The 20,188-nt window shown below is 36.7% G+C and overlaps 2 protein-coding genes across 4 annotated transcripts; one reads left to right on the top strand and one right to left on the bottom strand.

Annotated features, from left to right (window-relative positions):
- Positions 1–151: 151 nt before the first annotated feature.
- Positions 152–10,777, top strand: LOC114521074 (src substrate cortactin-like). 2 transcript variants are annotated; one of them, XM_028541477.1, is made up of 20 exons: positions 152–343; positions 1,326–1,399; positions 1,668–1,720; positions 1,838–1,853; positions 2,197–2,257; positions 2,422–2,532; positions 3,149–3,203; positions 3,514–3,569; positions 3,876–3,930; positions 4,577–4,632; positions 4,997–5,051; positions 5,253–5,308; positions 5,396–5,450; positions 6,080–6,135; positions 6,213–6,285; positions 6,434–6,489; positions 6,663–6,752; positions 8,037–8,423; positions 8,841–8,883; positions 10,236–10,777. In XM_028541477.1, exons 1-20 carry the CDS (start codon positions 263–265, stop codon positions 10,367–10,369), a joined length of 1,623 nt encoding a protein of 540 aa, XP_028397278.1. In that variant the 5' UTR covers positions 152–262; the 3' UTR covers positions 10,370–10,777. The 2 variants fall into 2 exon arrangements, with proteins under 2 accessions (XP_028397278.1, XP_028397277.1); XM_028541476.1 differs by having other exon boundaries at positions 6,213–6,294.
- On the bottom strand, positions 7,865–19,956 carry LOC114521075 (nuclear transcription factor Y subunit gamma-like). Of its 2 annotated transcripts, XM_028541479.1 has the most exons (12): positions 19,848–19,956; positions 18,380–18,418; positions 17,867–17,944; positions 17,367–17,438; positions 16,751–16,864; positions 16,246–16,341; positions 15,935–16,021; positions 14,935–15,066; positions 14,354–14,410; positions 13,334–13,678; positions 12,582–12,790; positions 7,865–7,942 (listed from the first exon to the last, which is right to left on the bottom strand). In XM_028541479.1, exons 2-11 carry the CDS (start codon positions 18,407–18,409, stop codon positions 12,611–12,613), a joined length of 1,191 nt encoding a protein of 396 aa, XP_028397280.1. In that variant the 5' UTR covers positions 18,410–18,418; positions 19,848–19,956; the 3' UTR covers positions 7,865–7,942; positions 12,582–12,610. The 2 variants fall into 2 exon arrangements, with proteins under 2 accessions (XP_028397280.1, XP_028397279.1); XM_028541478.1 differs by lacking the exon at positions 7,865–7,942 and having other exon boundaries at positions 12,320–12,790.
- Positions 19,957–20,188: the final 232 nt, after the last annotated feature.

Raw genomic sequence — 20,188 nt, 5'->3', positions numbered from 1 at the left:
GATTCTCCCCCGTTTTTCAATCGAAGAAAACTTTTATACGGGGGGAAAAAACTATTTGCTTCCATTTCAATACCCCCGGGAAAATAACCTTAAACCTATTAAAAACCGGAGGGTTATATTGTTCTCATAAACCCGCTAACGCTGGCTGGCCTGGCTTGAGGGAGTGAACAGCAAACAGGAAGCCAGGACCGACGGCACGGTGTGTTTACACAATTTGGTCAGTTCAAAACCTTTGTAACTTCAAATCTATTCTGCCCAAAAAATGTGGAAAGCATCAGCAGGACATAACGTTCAGCTGGACAACGCCGACGATGATGACTGGGAGACAGATCCTGATTTTGTGGTGAGTTCATTCTGACTAATCTTTCGAAAGCGTTTAAGCATAAATGTATTTCCTTTATACTCTGTCAATGATTCTATGTTTGCATACATATTTTGATATTTTGGGCATACTTTTACCTTTCGGTATGTTAGAATAATACTCAGGCATAACTTGACTTTAATACGATCTTAAATGGCATGTTAAGAAAAGTTTGCTTAAGTAATAAATTAAAGGTTTATGAGATGATTTAGTTTGTTCTCAGTTTCACAATATATTAAATGTGGAAGTACCTAAACCTTATTGTTTATGCTGTATTCCGTATTAGGGTCCGTCTATTTCCGGTTCAAGAACAATTAAAATTGAGATATTTTGGCTTCGTATTCTTGCAAAAGAGTGATATCTAGAAATTTATTTACTGAATACATAGTCATGTTTTGTGGTATTTCGAGATTTGCTTTGATAAAATTGAGTATTGGACTATATACATATCCTAGTCTTATTCCATACTCAAAAATTCCACGCAAAAAATCTTGAGACCATGCAAGCAATATTTCACCCTGAAATAAAAATATTTAGTTTGATTGTCTATTTTCTCGTCGTACATGCTTGTCTTTCAGAGCATCCTTTCCATCATATGCATAATACATATATATGTACATGCATAAATTTGCAGTTGATTATACTGGTTGACTTCAAGACTGCAGTACCAAATTGAAATAATTAAATTGCCCAACAAATTCTTGTTAATTCTTGTTGAGAGTAGTAATGGTAGAAGAGGGAGACTCTGGAAGTGTCTGTGTCCTATATGTAAACCACATTTGATCTTGTACACTGCTTGAATACAAAGGCTATGTTTTTAGTGGATAGCTATTGAGTCACACAGGTCCAGTGTTAATAAATCTTCTGTCGATTACACTTTTTCTTATTACAATTCAGATTATAAAAACCCCGAATGCATTCAGTCACCCACTTTAACAGCCTTGATGTTTTATATTTTTTATAGAATGATGTATCAGAAAAGGAACAACGTTGGGGAGCAAAAACTGTTGAGGGTTCTGGTCATGTGGAATCAATAAAGTATGTATTGTTAATTGTAACATTCATTGGACACACCTATATGTATTTGATGCTATGGCAAATTGCAAAGCGATTGGCTCACATTTGTTTGTGAGTGGCACCCAATCACAGACCCAATAACAACTTATTAGCATGATTTTTATTGAAGTATACACTCTAACAATTAAGTGCATGATTCATATATATACATATTTAAGGGAAATTTTACAGTGTCCATTAGGTGTTGAGGTTTTAGATTTTTTGTTGGTAAATTTTGCTTTCTATTTAGCATTAAAGACCTTCGAAAGGATGTTGCACATGATCATCAAAAAATAAAAAAGGGTATAATTATCATCACACTTAATAAAAGTACCACTGTTTGTTAAGAGTTCTTGTTGCTTGCAATGATCAATCAATGGAACTACTATGGTAATTTATGGTGAATATAATTTTTTGTAGATGAGGCCTCCAAAGGGTATCCTAAACTAATAACATCATGATGCACATATATAAGGTACATGTAGCTGTAATGAGATTCTATTACAAATTTGTTTCCCTAAACCAGATGTGCCCTATTACTTGGGTATCATATTAGGCAGTTTTGTGATGGAAAAGATTCCATTTACCCTAAACACTGATTCACTGAAAGGGATTATATATCAGTACCAACTGCAGTATGTGCAGGTAGCGGCAGTTAGGAGGTGTTTGTACTGAAGCACATAATTATTACACATAGTAATAGTTGATATTAAACAACTATAATACAACAGAAGAATTTAGTTGAAAATATTAAGGTTTAAAACTTAACAAAAAATAAGACCAAAATCATCATATGGCTATGGTGGACAATTTGGTGTTGAGAAGGACCGAATGGACAAGGTATGTACATGTGTTATAACTTCGTTTCATATTCATCTCACTCTCCAGAAAATGGAATGGTCATGTTGACAGAAAACTTTCACAATTTTTCCCTTTTTTAAGGACAAAGAGATATTCTTCGCACTACAGCTTAACTACAGCTTAATGTGTTTTTGTATTCATAGTCTGCTGTAGGCCATGAACATGTTGAAGATCTATCAAAGCATAGCTCACAAGTTGATGCTGCAAAGGGATTTGGTGGAAAGTTTGGCGTGCAGAAAGATCGTGTTGATAAGGTTTGGTGAAATGTTTTTATTGTAGGGTTTTTTTGTCCTCATTTTCACTGAGTTTATGCTCTATGTATTTTTAACCTAATATATCATTTTTAATATCCTCAAAAATCAACTCTTCTAGCTGCATGCTTTTTATATGAAAAGTATTAACCTTTTTACTAATTGTAAAAGGCTTGGATATATTTCCGTTTATAACAAGCAATGCAGGGGAAGGCTTAAAACTGCGAGTTACAAATGAAAAACGTGGTTAACTCGTGTTTCGAAACAAAGAAGTCAAATCTCTCGGCGGTAGTATAGACAGCTGCCCGTCTTGCCTTTTATCAGGGGGACTGAGAGCAAAGGATTATTTTCAATAAGATAATATATTTGCTAACGTGCCCATTTGCTCCCCCCTCTTGCTCCCCCCTCTTTCCTTCCCATCGTTCCAAAGTCCCCGCTCTGAAGATGCATTCAACCTCGTCCACAATGAACGGCATCCGAAGTTCAAACCACGATGAACTTGCCGCTGAATTGAATTTCCCAGTGTGATTACTTGCTGATGCTGTCAGTGAATATTTTTCTTTCGCCTAGCATTTTGTAATGTATTGATTTGTCATCTGTGTCGTACTATTTTCTTCAGTCTGCCGTAGGTTTTGATTACGAAGGCAAAACAGAAAAACACGTATCCCAAAAAGGTTGGTCAGGTGCTCTTTTCACTCTCAGTACCTTCTATGATAGACGGCCCAAATATGTGTGATAATTTGAACGCGGAAAATTTCTCGCGTTCAAATTATATCACACATATTTGGGCTGCCCATAGATGCTTCTATAAGACAAATATCAATTGCATCTTTACTAAAGAACGTCCGCCCAACACAGCCTGGTCCGTCATAGGCTAAGCTGTTGATAACCCCATGCATGCAGACTCGTCACTGCAAATTCTTTGGCTAGAGAAAGTTATAGATAAATATGATACATATATAATTCTGTGTCATATTTCTCCAGATTATTCGCGTGGTTTTGGTGGCAAATACGGTGTGCAAAAAGATAGAGTGGATAAAGTAAGTTTACTGCATGGGGACCATAGAGTCCGTGTATGTAATAGCTCAATTAATTTTTGTACACTTTCACGCGTTTAAAATACTATAGTACCATTTCTGTGTATTCTTCTATTGTATAATCAGGATTTCAGATGATAAACTTTATGTGGCAATTAAACAATTAAATAATCTTCATTAAACAATTAAGAATCATTGATAGCTTATACTGGCCTTCTCAACCGAATGTTTACTATCTTTTTACGATTTGTTTTGCTCTAAATGTGTTATGTTTACTAACTTCTCCATCCTTTTCCCCTCATACTGTAGTCTGCTGAAGGATGGGAATACCAGGCAGAATTGGAAAAACATGAATCACAAAAAGGTACTTGAAGCAAAAGAACTTGTCTGATGGCGAGCTCCATGCAGTCAAACAATACGGCCGGTCATTTGTCGGGTTAGATGACAATCAAATATACTTCTGCATAACGTACAACACGGCGAAAAATCGTCTTATTTAAACCGAGACAATGGATTATTCGCCCTTGATTTCAATTTTCAATGTTGTAATGATTTGGAGTTATAATGGACTATCTCTCGTAGAAATAATAAGTTGTTAAATATAGATCCCGAACTTTTTACAATTCTAAATAATGTCATTTGAATAAGATTAACCTAAATGCATTATATTTACGGTACATTTTGAGACGTATTATAATTCTAGTCTAATTTTAATTCCGACTTTCTATATGACATTTTGCAAAATACGGACTGGACTCGACTGGATTGGACCTGAAAAGAGCGGACTTGTAAATCTCGGACTTGTAAATAACGTACTCAGCCCCCTGATATAAAACGCGAACTTGTAGCTTTGGGAGTCTTGCCTTTGAGGAATTTTCTTTCAAAAGGGAAAATAGTGGAGAGATCTGAGGAAAATATTATTATTAGTCCGCTATTAACAAGTCCGCGTTTTTTATCACGGACTGAGTCATGCCTTTATGTTTTAAGATTTCTCTATTCCTAATGTTTAGATTATAGTAAAGGATTTGGTGGCAAATACGGCATTCAGAAAGATCGCGTTGATAAGGTGAGTCCAGTGTTTGTATATAGTGCCTCAAATATGAAGCTATCTACCAACCCTGATGTGAAGAGACTTGGAAATGTGAAAACAATGCCATACAGTTAAAATATTGAGGTCAACCCATCTTAAAGTCTTATGGCTTAAGCCCCGTTTACATTACACCCAATTGGTACCAGTGCCCATTATTTGTGTTCAGGCCACCAATACAAAGACTGAGCGCTGATGAAATTGGCACGGGTACCCATTTTAGCCGTGCCTTGCCAATACATTGAATGTAATGTAAAAAGGGTTTAAAGTATTTTCCTATGCTATAGTATTTTTTAATTAAAGCTACACGCATCATATATATGTTTATTCTCTCATCCTGCAGAGTGCTGAAGGTTGGGAATACGAAGGAAAGACGGAGATGCATGCGTCACAAAAAGGTAATAGCGATATTGTATATGGCTTGCATACAGCTTTAATTAATAGCTTTGATTTCATATACGGCTCAACATTTGGCGTTAAGTATTTCAGCTCATGACTCAGAAAAAGTAAAAAGCACTGGTTTCAATTTCCCCTCCTGAGTTATCGTTCCAGTTTGTTTACAGTTCGTGATTCGTGATTTCGCGCTCAATTTGTTGCAGATTATTCCACTGGATTCGGCGGGAAGTATGGAGTACAAACAGACAGAGTGGACAAAGTACGAGACTGACACGATTTACTTTTTATTCGGAAGATTCTATAATCCTTGCAAAGAAACAAAACATTATTTTTCGTATTTTTTTAGTCAGCAGAGGGCTACGAATACGAAGGAAAGACAGAGCAACATGCTTCACAAAAAGGTCACATCTCAGTAAAGCTAGACAAAAAGATAACTTCTACGTTATGTCTTTAGCTGCTATATGCTTGCTTGTTGACATCAAATTTTGCATTATTTACTGCTTGGTTCGGCGTGTAAACGGGAATTCATCCAAAGTGTTAAAATTTCATCTCCCAACAATGCCATTTTTGTATCTCAGAAAATAATTTACCGATTGCAGATGTCAGAATACTGGGATTTCATGTGCGATTTTCTTCTTTAGATAGATGTGAACGAGTAATTAGTTACGAATGCTCTCATGTATAAGAACTCTTATTTGAACGTCAGTAACTAATTCGCTCGTTCACATCGCACATAAAATCGCAGTAAAAATTGCAAGTGTAAACAAGCCTTAGGGCTGGTTTATACAAACAGTTTGATACAAACTAATCCTCGATATATACATACCCGTTCCAGGATGTTATATGTTGTTGATTATAGAAGCCGCTTGTAAAAAATTCCTAACTACATGCTTTTGTAGTTATGTAAAACTGTTAACTCAAAAGTACACGATTGTTGAATCAGCCAAATATGTGGCGAACGGTATGGTTAGAAGTTAACATTTTCGTACAACCCATTTGCCTGATTTTCATGCATAAGGTGTTTTTGCAGATCATTCCGCTGGGTTTGGTGGAAAATTTGGCGTTCAGACTGACAGAGTAGATAAGGTATTGTATGAATAAATAAATTTATAAATGGTATATAATTCAATTTCATTACATCTTCTGTTTTGTTAATTTTACAGTCCGCCGGGACGTTTGATGACATGACGGAAGTGACGTCATCATACAAAACAGCGAAACCAGGGGCCAGTACAGGTAACATTGGTAACATTTCAGGATGATGAAAAACAATTTTTAATAATTATGTTTAAAATAGACTGAAATAGACTCAATTCACTCATATTTTCCAAACCATGCAGTTGTCTTCTGCACGGCTGAGAACACGGCGCTTTTCTTACCACAGGGGCAGCTGGTAATCTCAAAGCACGTTTTGAAAGCATGGCGAAAGCCGGAGAAGAGGTATGGGACATTGCAGCATGATTTTTTGGGGCAGAAAGACGTGGATCTTATTCGGGCAATACCCCTCAAAAATTCAAAATGGCAGTAAAATAGAAAGTGTAAACAGGCCTTAGGTCTCAAAGAAATGTGAGATTATTAATGTTTTTTTCATTTATTTTTTATGTAATTTCTAGGAGGATAGGAAGCGGGCTGAGGAAGAAAAGGCGCGTCGTTTGGCTCGAGAGAAGAGAGAACGCGAGGCGGCAGAGAGAAGACAAGCACAAGTAATGCTAGTTTTATTTTATTGTGATGAACGGTTCTGATGAACGAGATAGATCTATCGGTGTTATTTATTTCAGTGTTACTTCCGATATTAGCTATGCTACTGTTGTGAGAATATGTTTGCTTTTAAGCGACTGTTTTAATAGTTTATGCCACATAATGGTGCAAGCCATGCACCTAAGTATTAGTCTGAAAGCTTGGGATTCATTTAACCAGTTTTATCCTACGATATGTTCAATTAATTCTCATTCACAAGTTTTGTGAACCGAGCTACATCACCCCTCGAACTTTGTTGAAGTTAGGAATCATAAATCAAACGTTTTCCTACTCGGACGTACTAAATATCGCGTTCCAATCACTTCCAAGCTCGTGTACAGACGGACAAGTTTTTCTTGACAAGTTCGTGTCGTTGCTCATGTGTGGTATAGATGACCAATCATTTTCCAACTCAACCCGCATTTTAAAGTATTAAGGTGGCTCCCTACAATTTTTTAAAATATTGAAAACTTGTGGTTTTGATTTAAAATTTTAGCACGAGATTTCTTGGTAAGGAAAAGAAATTTCCCAGATATATTAACCAACATTCTAAAAGTCAGAAATTGCCCATAAGCATGACGTCATTACCGTTGTTATGGTAACAATAGCTTTTCAATATGGCCGACATTTTACCTATTCACGCATTTTACTCGAAAACAAGTTCGGTTACCCCAATTTTTTATTTTATAAAAAGTTTTCTTACAAAAAAATGGAAAATATGAACCAGTTAAAAAAAATTCTATAGAGCCAAAATTATTAAAAATTAAAAAACGTGATTTTTCGTTATAGAAATTTTCTGGCTCTATAGAATTTTTTTAAACTTGCTCAAATTTCCCATTTTTTTGTAAGAAAACTTTTTATAAAATAAAAAATTGGGGTAACCGAACTTGTTTTCGAGTAAAATGGGTGAATAGGTAAAATGTCGGCCATATTGAATTGCCATTGTTACCATAACAACGGCGATGACGTCATGCTTATGGGCAATTTCTGACTGTTAGAATGTTGGTTAATATATCTGGGAAATTTCTTTTCCTTAGCAAGAAATCTCGTGCTAAAAATTTAAATCAAAACCACAAGTTTTCAATATTCTTAAAACTGTAACGAGCCACCTTAAAACAGTTTTTCAATACTTCATAGTAACTTCATCCAGGTGTTTCTGAAATAAGGAACAAAAAAACAGAATCAGAATTTTTACTTTGCAAGTGCACAGTGGTTCATTAGTAGCCTGTTGATTTTTAATGTTTGTTTAGGAGGCCGAACGCGAGAGGGCCGCTCAAGAAGCAGAGGCTGAACAAGAACGCGCGGAGGCAGAGAGGGCTGCTGAAGCTGAAGCGCGGTATCGCGAGGAACAGGAACGTGCTGAAGCTGAACGTGCTGAAGCTGAACGTGCTGAAGCAGAAAGTGCCGAAGCAGAACGTGCTGAAGCAGAACGTGCGGAAGCAGAACGTGCGGAAGCAGAACGTGCGGAACAAGAGCGTGCCGAGGCAGAACGTGCGGAACTAGAGCGTGCAGAGGCAGAACGTGCGGAACAAGAGCGTGCTGAGGCAGAAGCTGATTATGACCAGCCGGAAGCAGGATATGATGAACCAGAAGATGATCATGTTTATGGCAATGTTGCTGATGAAGCGTCTCAAGAAGTACGTATGAGCATGCGTGAGTTACACATGATGACGTCTCTAGCAACCAATCAAGTCCTAAAATACCGTGCAATATGTAACTGCATGTTCGTTGAATTAAGGTTGTCCCGCCAAAACAATATATTTAGGGATGATGGGTTATTGCTCATTTAGAATATTAAGTAAAGAAATTATTCTACTAGAAATTAAGCCTTAGCTTTAAGAATACCGAAGACATTAGGCATGACTCAACGACAGATAGTGTACTTGTTTTGAAGCCAATTTCTGACTTGAATAGGACACAATATTGATTACAACCATAATTCCTTCGCGCTCAGAGTTCTGTATTTCAAAAAGTGAATTTTTTGTTTTTGAGACGTTTTTCAGTTCTTACAGAAAAGTTAAAAATCATTTCTTCAACTACTTGTCATATTACAGGGCACTGGCCAAACCGCAGTTGCTCTATACGACTATCAAGCAGGTTAGTAAAAATGAAACTTCATTGTTGGGCATAAATAAGTATAAATTTTCATCCAGCGGCAAAGTAAAAGTAACAAAAGAGTATTCTGGATGGACAAATAATCAGGTCACGAGAATAAATATTAGTTTACGGATTCACCTTTGGTGGTGTATCGGCGAACTACTGTTGTAATCCCATGTACCATCGTTTGGATTGGCTTTATAGTGATCTTGCCATGAAAATTCTTTAAACATTGCGCGTAGTTTGATTCTCGTATTCTTCTGATAAATTATTCCATAGCATTTGATTGCTGGTGATTTTGAAATGTTCGTAGCAAAGTTCCAAAAAATATTTTGAGACTTATCGTTCGATCTACGATGATAAGTATATTTAGTGAGGCTATGTGCACAAGAGCGTCGTTTTCAAGCGTTTCAAAATGGTTTTTATCTAGTCTAACGCCTTGTCCACACGATCCAAGAAGAAATATGCTCATTACTCCGGCGTCAGCGACGGAGTTGAAAATTCGCCCTGGTTTTGTATTGTTGTTGTTGTTTTTATTTTTTTTTATTTTTCGTCGTCGCAAGTCTGAATGGCGCGAAACATTGTAGTATTTAAAATGTGTATGTAACCGTATTTATATACGTCCCAGTCTTATCTGCTAAGAGTTGTGGTGCACAGCTTCGATTTCGCTCGCATGATACGGCAATTCCTCCAAGAGCAACAAATAAACCGTTCTTTTCACGCTTTTCGACTAAGTTTAGATTGAATTGGGGTAAGAATATATTTAATACATGTAGATTTTGGTCCTATTTTAATAATATCGCTGCTATTTCGCCGTTTGACAAGATGATGTGGTCGTGTATGGGCGCGTTGAACGTCGTAGTTTGCACAGGATGTCAGGATTGAACATTTAATATAACTATATAAGCGCGAATTCCAAAAGGCAAAGTGTAAGACAAAGCGAATATATCATGCGGTTTATTTACATTTTTGAACAATTGAACTTCTATACTTTTTAAAGTACAATGTCCTTTTGAATTTCGCGATCAAACATTTAGGTTCGCAAGGCATCTAAATGCGAATATGAACTGTATTGTTTATGTTCAGAAGCTCTATATTGAAGACTGGCACGTGCGCCGGAGTTAACGCCAGAACAGGCGTCTTGTTATTTTTAAATTAGCTTCAACTTCTATTCAGGGGCGCACATTAACAAAAATATTGGGGCGGTTTCTGTGTTGAGGGACCGACTTTTGGAAAGCGTTCGTGCTCCTAGTGTACATGGGCTAAAACGATCATCTTGGAAACGTATTTCCCATAATTTCGTACGAGCGTATTGCGATTCGTTTAATTTTTTTAACTTTTTTTTTCAATAGCCGATGATGACGAGTTGACATTCGACCCAGACGAAATCATTACGGATATCGAACAAATCGACGACGGATGGTGGCGTGGCTCGTGTCGTGGAAGAACTGGCATTTTCCCCGCCAATTATGTCCAATTGCAATAAAAATTTCGACAGCCATACGCCGAACATATTGAACCATAATTCTCGCACATTATTATACGCAAAAATAATTACAGTTAAGAAAAATTTCAATTGCTACATCGCTTTTGGCTGCCGTATAATTAATATTTCTTGTAAACAATATATTTTTTCAACGTATTTTTCGTTACATTTGTATGGTGACTGCCAGTCGATTCATATTTTTTAGAGAACTCACGCACGTGACTTGTTAAAACAACTATATGTATGTCACGTGGAAAGCAGTCATTTGGTAGATTTCAACGTGATATATTTTTTATAAGTAGTAGCAAAATTTCCTCCAGTAATTAGTCATTTATATAGGGACTTAATAAACTGTAATTTTATTACTTGGGGACAATTATTAAATAAAATTATGCATGATCATAACAAGTTTGGGCGTCTGGGGAACGTTGTGTTCGTGCTCATGGTGTGTTATGTTATCATTTGATCTAAAGATACAAACTTAGCATCCCTTTTTCAAATTAAATAGACTTGCTCTTCCAGGAAAATATTATAAACTGTAAAGTCTCTATGAAAGTGAACGTTCTTTGAGAGTTCTATTCCCACATTCAGTCCGGTCTATTCAGTCTATTCCATCCATGTTGCGCAAGGTTTAATTTACCTACCAGAGGCAAATTATACGCCGGGAAGTCAAGTTCAACAGGTAAAAGTCGTTGGCCATATTTCGCCAAATTCCGTTTGATTGTGATTTACAGTTCGGTTTTAGCTGGATTTGTAAACATTTTAATGCAATCAGTCCACTTACTGGGCACGCGCTACGAGACGGCCGACCCGAAGAACTGAGTTTGCCCCAATAAAGAAAACCTCGCCTATTATATGACCACGACATTTATTACACCATGCACTAAGACCATAAAACCATATGCCAGGAATATAGCCAACTTTATAATGATGCTTGCAAAGCATTCTGGTCGAAATTAAATAATATCGCAACGGGTAATGATCAAATATTTCACTTCTATTTAGCGCGTTTAATTGCAGATGGCTTCATAAAAAGCTCAAGGCCGATAGAAAATAGTCGCTTCGCGTGCAACAAGAAACTACATTGATTTTGTTCAAAGCGATCGCTATTTTTGGAATTAGTTATATAAAACTCTTAAATTTTGTCGCTAACTATATTTAGTATTTTTGCACTAGCGAATATAGCAAATCCTACATTCTGATTGGTCAAATCTGACGTATTATGCTGTTATATTCACCTTCAGGTGAATATAACAAATTTCAAAATGGCGGGTAGCCGTTTTGTGGACGTTTCTTACAAAGAGATAAGCAAACAAATGCAGTTCTTGTGTCAATTCACTTAGGCTCGGTGATTATCGAGGATTGTTATACAGGTGCTGTGTATTTAAAATGTGATTGGTTCATTCGTAGTCACATGACTTTAAATAAATGGAATGTTTCCCGCCAGGGAAACAAGTGATAAATTGTTGCCCGCTTCTTGTCATAACAACGTAAAGTGGGCTTTTTGGAAATAAAATTGTTGTGTAACATGTATGTTTTTGTTCCTAGTAGGAACATCGCAACAAAATAAATTTAAAATTCAACACCATCTAGGAACTTCCTACATAACAAAACACTTAATTAATGTACACTAGTTACCTTGGGAAATAGCGAGTTTTGTTTTCCCTCGAGTCTCAATGTTTCAGACCCTTGGGAAGCAAAACTCACTATTTCCCTCGGGAGCATACATTACGTGTATAATATTCACCTCGACTTCGTCTCGGTGAACACTTTCCGATAATCGCTTGCGCCCATCTCGTAATAGGCAATATTATGATCAAGATCAATCTCGCGATAATAATTTTACCAAAGCTGGAAACAACATCAAAAAATTAAATTAGTAAAATTTCATTTAGTTATAAAGTTAGTAAAGTTAATAAAATTTGTCAAGTTTCACAAAATTTGCAAACTTCGAGTTATATAGTTTTTTCAAACAAAACATACGAATTTTATTAATTTTGTCAAATTTTGTCATGCTGTTTCCAGCTGTGGTAAAATTCTTGTGGAAATTTAGATGAATCACGATGTTTGTTTAATACGCAATGGGACCACGTCGAACATATGTTGTAAAGCAATAAAAATTCATAAATAACTTCAAATCTGTCCTGCAACTAGTCTGGATACAGTGGATCCTTCCAGTCATAATACTGAAAGAATATTAATATATATTTACCTACATAACTATATACATCACTGACGGTTTCACTGCGATTGTTGTTGATCAGTGCTCTGCGATAGTTCAGTGTCCGTTGCCTGGTTTGGCTGTGTCGGTTGAGCGGACTGGGTTTGTTGAGCCTGCTGTTGTGTTTGGTCAGGGGCAGGAGCTGCAATAAAGACTGGTTGTGTTCCACCTTGTCCTGCGGCCGTTTGGATCTGGAAAAGCTAAAGGATGCAAAATACAAAAATGAATATAATGTCACATGATAGTAATTTCAACAATATAGAAAGACTTGTACTGTACATCCAAAAATGCAGGGTTTTTGATTTGCCGTCTTTCAATGAAAATAGAGACCTTTAGCTTGACGTTAACGACAACCCTCTAACGGCAAACAGAAAAATTCATTTTGAATTTTCAAAACAAATGCTAGGTTTCTGAGGCCGAGAAAATCGGTGCATTAATTTCACACATAAAGTAACTTCTGAGAAAGTGCCAAAAATCTAATTTTAAATGTTATTTGAAATTAGCCGTTTGCTGTTCGCAGTTTGTCATATTGGTTAAGCCAAAGGTCTCTGATGCATGTTTTTTAATTTCTGTTTCTTGTGCAATAGGAAGTGTCATTGTACTTTATGACATTTCCACTATAATGAAGCTACACCCTGATGAATGGGTAAACCATATCTGTTGAAGTCAGTTTTATTTCTGTTGAAGTCACACAAAACGCTACAGAGCCGAAGTGGATACGACGTGCCAGTTCAGATTCTTACCTGACCGCCAAACTGTGTATACTCTGTGTGTTGTTGGGAAGGAACTGTATTTTGTGCAAGATTTTGTCCGACATTCTGTGCGTTGGCTGCTGCTTGCTGAACATCCTGACCCGCTACTTGCACTTGCTGTTGACCAACTTGTGCTTGTTGTGTTTGAGTATTTGGTTGCTGTTGCACCTGAGCAACTTGCGGTTGAGACGTTACGATACCTTGCACTTGAACTGTTGTCGCTTGTTGCTGCGTTTGTTGCGCGGGTTGTTGCCCTTGTTGCTGCGTCTGTTGCTGTTGTTGCAGCTGCATTTGCTGCATGCGGTTCAGGTACTGCATCGAATTCGCAAAAGGAAGCTGATGAAGAGCAACACATTTCATTAGGAGTAAAGATAAAATACATAGGGCTGTCAGGCAACAGGGAACTCGCAGCACTGTTGCCCAGACGTACGTGTGTCCAGTAGGGGCAATTCAGTTATATAATTCGACAGAAGACCGAGATGTCTGACAATAGACCAGCAAACCTGGAGGAAATCGGATCTGCATCTTTGCAGCTGGTTTAGTAACGATTAACCCCAAATTACTAGCATTTGCGTTTAAGTATGAAACGTGAACGATTTCACGAGTTTGTTTACGTTTTAAACATTAGGAATTTTGGATTACTTGATTAAGTTCAAATTAAGAAGTTTACGCATTTTAACCTTGAACAATGATGGATAAAAAATATGCAGAACCGTCTCGAAACGAAGCCTGTCGATGCTTTAGAACCAAAGACTTTGAAACAAAGGAATCGATCGATATGAGGCATGAAATGTGCATGTTTCAAACGTTTTGTTTAGCCTGAGTAAACGTTTTTACAGCATGCTTTTTGTTTATTATTCATAGTTGCAATGTGCGAACTTTTCTGTTTAAACGTGAACAATTGAATTACAATACACTACATTTAAAACGTAAACTAATCCGTAAAAATAATTCACGCTTCATACTTAAACGCAAATGGTAATATTAGATGTTAAAAAAATGAACACTCACTTGATACGTAATTTCACTTTGCTCGTGTGGTTGTGTTTGTATTAGTTGGGGCTGAGCCTGAAACAGAACGATTTAAAAATTAAACTAGGGAAAGTATAGACATAGGTAAAGGCTAGGGTGTTTATTAAAGAACGTAAAATTTACGTGTAACTCTATTCTGAATCTTGGGAGGCCCAATCAAAATTTAGCGCACAAGTCTTTTTTGACTGCAGATAGCCACTATTCACCGCAATTGTAATCATGATACAGAATTAACTTCTACAATTTACATTCTGTATTGGGTTTCAAAAAACCCAGGGCATTTCATATACAAGGGCAGAAGGAAATTTGAAGCGCGACCTCTATGAAATTAATTTACCGCTGCTCTATAAAGATGATTAAATTTTAGCGTAAGCTGGACTATCGAGTTGGGCCTAAGTCTGGTTGCTCAGGATTGGATAGTAAAAAAAGCTCACTCACCCTCATTTTAAGGGGGACTTTGTGGGAAATTGTGTTATGTTTGATCAATGAGATAGTCCTTTCATAATCAATGAAAAGGTAAAATAAACTCTTATTCGAGTGGAAATACGGCAAAAACGTACCGACGCCATTGTAACCACGACAGCACCTTGCTGTGGTTGCGTTATTCCTCCAATAATGGCCGCTTGTTGTTGCGTGCCAACCTGAATTGGTTGCGCTTGAGTTGGGGCGGTTTGAACTGCGTGTGGTTGTTGCTGAATTAATAAAATCAAAGTTAAATTACATGCAATTGCTCAAAGAGTACAGAGTTAAAAGAAGTTCGGAGTATTGCATATACAGCGGTAAATTTTAGGGACACGTCGTTAGGAAGTGACTAAAAAGGTGACGATGAAGTGAGTGATTAACTCAGCAGCGATATTGGATGAAATGCTTTATCATAGAGAAGCGTAATGCAATAAATGATTGTGCATATTTTCTATATTAAACCGAGAAGAATCAAAGGTCTCAATGAGACGACTCCCGGATGCACGAATAGCCGATTAATTGCTGGCTAGTAGACTAACCAGATAAACAAGTTTTTAATACAAAGCGCGCAAAGCAGGTTGGTCGAGTTAATGGCACTAAAGAGTGCGAGACCGTTAGCAATGACACTAATATAATGATGGAGTCAAAAACGATGTTCTAGTTATTTCCTATAGTTGCTATGTTTACGTTAAAACCAATCTACCACAATTCATTAATGACAGCGTTCCAATCAGATTTTTTGTTTAGCGACTTTAAGATTCATCACAACTACGACGCGGACGTGAAGAAAACCATCGTAATAATCCACACAGTTTTACGGTAGGGATAAAAATTCTAATCTCTAGTTTGTAAAGAATTAAGTGATAGACCTATGTGAAACACAGTGAAATCGGTCTCTTCAGTAAAGTAACACAAGCGGCGGTGTTTATCACTATGCAGGGAATCTAAAGCCCCGTTCACACTACGCGAACTAAAAGCTTACTATTTGTGTTATTTACTAATATCACACCCTTGTGCTTGATCAGAGTGCACTCCTGGCTCTAACAATTGCACTACCGAATCACATCGCCATGGTTAGTACAATTGAAACTCATTTACCTGCTGGTACTGGTGAGCAAGTTGAAAATAGTACTGCACTTGATCTTGAGGCGCCATTATTGTATGACCGCTATGGCGCATAGCTTCCTGAAACATGAAAAGATTTGTTAGTTGAACATAAAGTACACGTTGCATGATCTAGACTAACAGAATGATGGTAGATGATGGAAACAGCAACTCAGTGCACATTGCGTTCATTACAGGGGAACATGAATATTCACACACTTAGCTAAGTTTCAAGAGCAGGTCCTGCATGGGTCTATTATCATTTCCCCCAATTCAGTTAATATTCAGTCCAGCAGTGAACTCACTTGTCTTTTGTTAGGTTTCAAGTCATCGCGCGGTACGATGTCGATTAAGAAATCAAACATGTCATATTTTGTGATCGCCATTGCTATATCATTTCTCTGGAAAAGATATTTTGGATAAATGAAGCTCACTATTGTAGCAAAAAGGGGGATAAAAGTTCAAATAGTAGCCACTATTAACTATATAAGTTTGCCTGGTCCTCTAGAGTTCAGGGGTCGGTTGTACAGTACGAAGGCTGGATAGCGCTATCCACCGGATAGTCAGTTATTATATAATTATTCATCGTCTTCAGAGACTCCGTAGTAAATGTCAGTATGAAAAGATATTGGAAAAATTTAAATGGTTTAGAGACACATAACCTGACAATAACCATCGAAGTAATCTCAACAGTATATATTATTAATATACATACGTTGTTACCTATTACTTCAACAAATCTGACACTCAATTTCATGTACAAGAGTAGAATACTCCAGCACGAGACAGGGTAAGCACGGAATGCATTACCTGAAGAGTTCTTCGTTTATTGTCTTCGGTGTGGACCCAGGCACGCAGCGATAGTTCATTGATGAATATCTCCGCAGCTTTTGCAAAAAGGACTGGCGCTTCAGCACTGATCATCTAGAAAACAACATCAGTCAGGGTTGTAAAATGGCCAGAATTTTTATGAAATTAGGCTGTGTGCATACGAGCGCCGTTTTCGAGCGTTTTCAAAATTGTTTTTGTCCAGTTAATCGTTTTACGCTCTGGGCACACGATCCAAGGGGAAATATGTTTGATTTGTTAGATTCGCTTAAATTTTTAAAAAGCCTGTATTTTAACATTATCTCTTGACTTCGACTTGAATAACATTAGAGAACTTCAGATTCGCAAAAGGTACGAATTTAGAGCAACAACGAGATTTTTTAGGTTAAATTAAGATATGATTCTCTCCACTGTCCTTCATGGGCATAGCAATAGTACGTATTTATACAACAATAGTTGCATCAGACTCCTATCATTGTACGTTTTCAGTTACACCATATTTGATTGAAAATGTATAATTGACAAATTGTACCAGATTTCATAGCGATTGTGAGTGTAAATTACCTAAGGAATAGAAGGTGAATTGATGAAAGATTACCTTGACTTCTTCATCTTGTTTCATAATTTTCTTAATTCTAGCCAGTGGCAGTTCCTGTGTCTTGAAGTCAGACTAATTATAACATGAGTAACATTAACTCTTAATTATGTAGATGCAGACAGTTGGCAATGCACGACAATGGCAAGTGATGAAAGAAGTTAATACAAAAAAAGCAAAGCACTTCATTCATCAGAGTGATCTCTGCATGACCATGACCATTTTATAAGAACCAGACTTTATTTAACTCCTGCTGCTGTTAGGTTGTTAAATGTTAGGACTCAGGTATGTCACTCTCGGAAGAGTCAACCATGCTAGTGGTAAATAATGACATTTTAGTGGAAATTATTTGCATTCAAGCATAAGCTTTGTGTTATTTTTCTTTTGCTTGTCAGATTGCTGTAGGATAGAGCCCTAATATGGCATTCTATAGGTTACATTAGATACTGAGGTTTGCAAATATGAACAGGCCTTTGAATTAGTAGGCAGGGAAATAGACATACCATTGTTCTGATCTCCTGTGTTTGCCTTGTCCAGAAACTTGCCAGAAGTTGTGCAGCTTCGGTTTGATTGGAGCCAGGCTGGAAAACAAGTTATGTTCAGGAATATATTTAGTCAGCCTGCATGCATGCAATTGGAGTTTCAAGGGCACAACTTGTGAGCATGCCTTAAAGGCAATTTAAATCTCAAATAAGCCCCCCAATGTGAGACTTTCACAAGTTTTCTTGTGACATTTTGTGTAAGTGACATTGCTCACAAGCATCAACTCAGTTAAGTATTCCAAAATAATGTTGGGTCCTGAATTCGTCTCCACTGTGCACACCTACAATATAACACCTCACAAGAGATTGCTCATGAATGTATGCAACTGAATAGCTGCTGGTTAAATTAAAAAAACAACAACAATGGTGTAGTTTATCTAATATGCCACTGACTGATAGAAAAATACAAATTATTTAGAGATCGAAGTGTGGGATATTCTGGTTTTCATTCTAGGGATAGTAAAAAGATCTTACCACTGGTTCAGCATAAACTTCTGTCATCATTGAGAACACCTGTAATTTCATCATTGATAAGGGAAACAATATATATAGCATTTGAAACACTGTTGGTTTGTGCATGATTAAACAACTTCTATTTTTTCTATTTTTTGATCTGCATGTTCCACTATTGCTGCCTAACACATGATGGATAAAGGCTACACTCTCAGGATGATGTATCCTCAGGCCTAAATTTCATTCAGTGGTGGAAAATTTCTCACAAATATAATGTATCTGGAATGGTTGGTATTGTATGTGTAGTAGGCAGTTGCGATATAGAAAAAAATCGATATATCGATATCGGAATAAAAATATCGATAATATCGACTATATCGAATTATGCAAATGAGAAAACGTAATTTAGTCTACATGCATGTATACGCATCACAAACAGTTAAGAAAAGGTGCATGAAGCCAGTGATGGTACGTCTCGAAGATTTATTTATTATTTTATTAACAACGGTTTATGCGTTTATGAAAGATATATATTTTTTACAAGCCTAATGGTTTCACACTACAGTTAAATATATTTATGTTTATAAATTTTCTACGAGAAACACTAACATGTTTGCCTGGCTTGGCTTGAGGTTTACTCGCTTCGCCGTAAATATATCTGTCCCGCTTTACTAAAAAGTCTTTCAGTTGGAGCACTGCTCGCGGGAATCGCCAGATATCGTCGGACATACTGCGACATTATTACTTCCCTTTGCAACAGAATAACGAGTTTGAATGAGCCGTGTTATTTTGATACCTTGTTTTTAAACCCGCGTCGATACGCGTCATTAACATTATTATTCAAATTATCGCGAATTTCATCTCTATGAGTCAACACAAAACTATTGTTTTCAAGCGTTCAATGCCGCTGCTTGATGATCTTCAGTGATCACACTTTCTTTCAAAACAATAATGGCCGAATAATCGGAGATTAAGTTGTTTAGTTACAACTTTCGATATTTTCGATATATGAAAAATGGAATATCGAATATCGATATTTTTGATATATCGATATTTATCGAAAATATCGATATATCGCAACTGCCTAATGTGTAGGTAATCAAACTTTTTCACAGGGATATGTTCATTCACAGCAATTATCCTCATGATCTAATACCTATGAGGCTATGGCACAAAACTAATCTGCCACACTTCTGTGACTGACCACTGTACTGTATACTGCAATGCACAAGTTTAAATATTCTCTCCTGTCACACCATAATTTAAGCATGGCATATTAATATTTTTCAGTATAGGTTTTTACTTCATTTTTTCTTCCCAAGTTATAATGGCAGATAGGGTTCAATCAGGCATTATCTAATATTTTCTGTTAAACTATTCGGTCTATTCTATAACCTAACCTAACTTTCATTTTGATTTGTACTCTCAAAAGCTGAAGCGATAAAGTATGTTTGCATATTATAAGTGCGCTAAAACATGAGATACTTACAGAAAAACTCAAAGCTTTATCCTAAACAGGGATCAGTTGTAAAATATGAAATATATTCCGACTTTAAATCGCGTTTTTTGCACAATTTTGAACTTTCACATATAAATGAACAAAGATTAAACAAAGCTTTCTGAGTCAGCACGCACATGGACAGCAGTTTTCACTTTTGCACATTAATACTTCATGATGAGACACGTGTATGGCTGCAGCAACGGATTGCCATAAGTTTAAAAATCAAACGAGACTTACCTGGAAGCTGAAGTTTGATGGTATTCTAACAAATTACGTAATTGATGTGAGTTATGAATGATTTATCAACAATGTCTGATGGAATAGCTGCG

This window comes from Dendronephthya gigantea, unplaced genomic scaffold (genome assembly GCF_004324835.1).
Source record: "Dendronephthya gigantea isolate DGI-Jeju-01 unplaced genomic scaffold, DenGig_1.0 000019F, whole genome shotgun sequence".
NCBI lineage: Eukaryota > Metazoa > Cnidaria > Anthozoa > Malacalcyonacea > Nephtheidae > Dendronephthya > Dendronephthya gigantea.
This window is presented reverse-complemented; position numbering and strand designations above follow the sequence as displayed.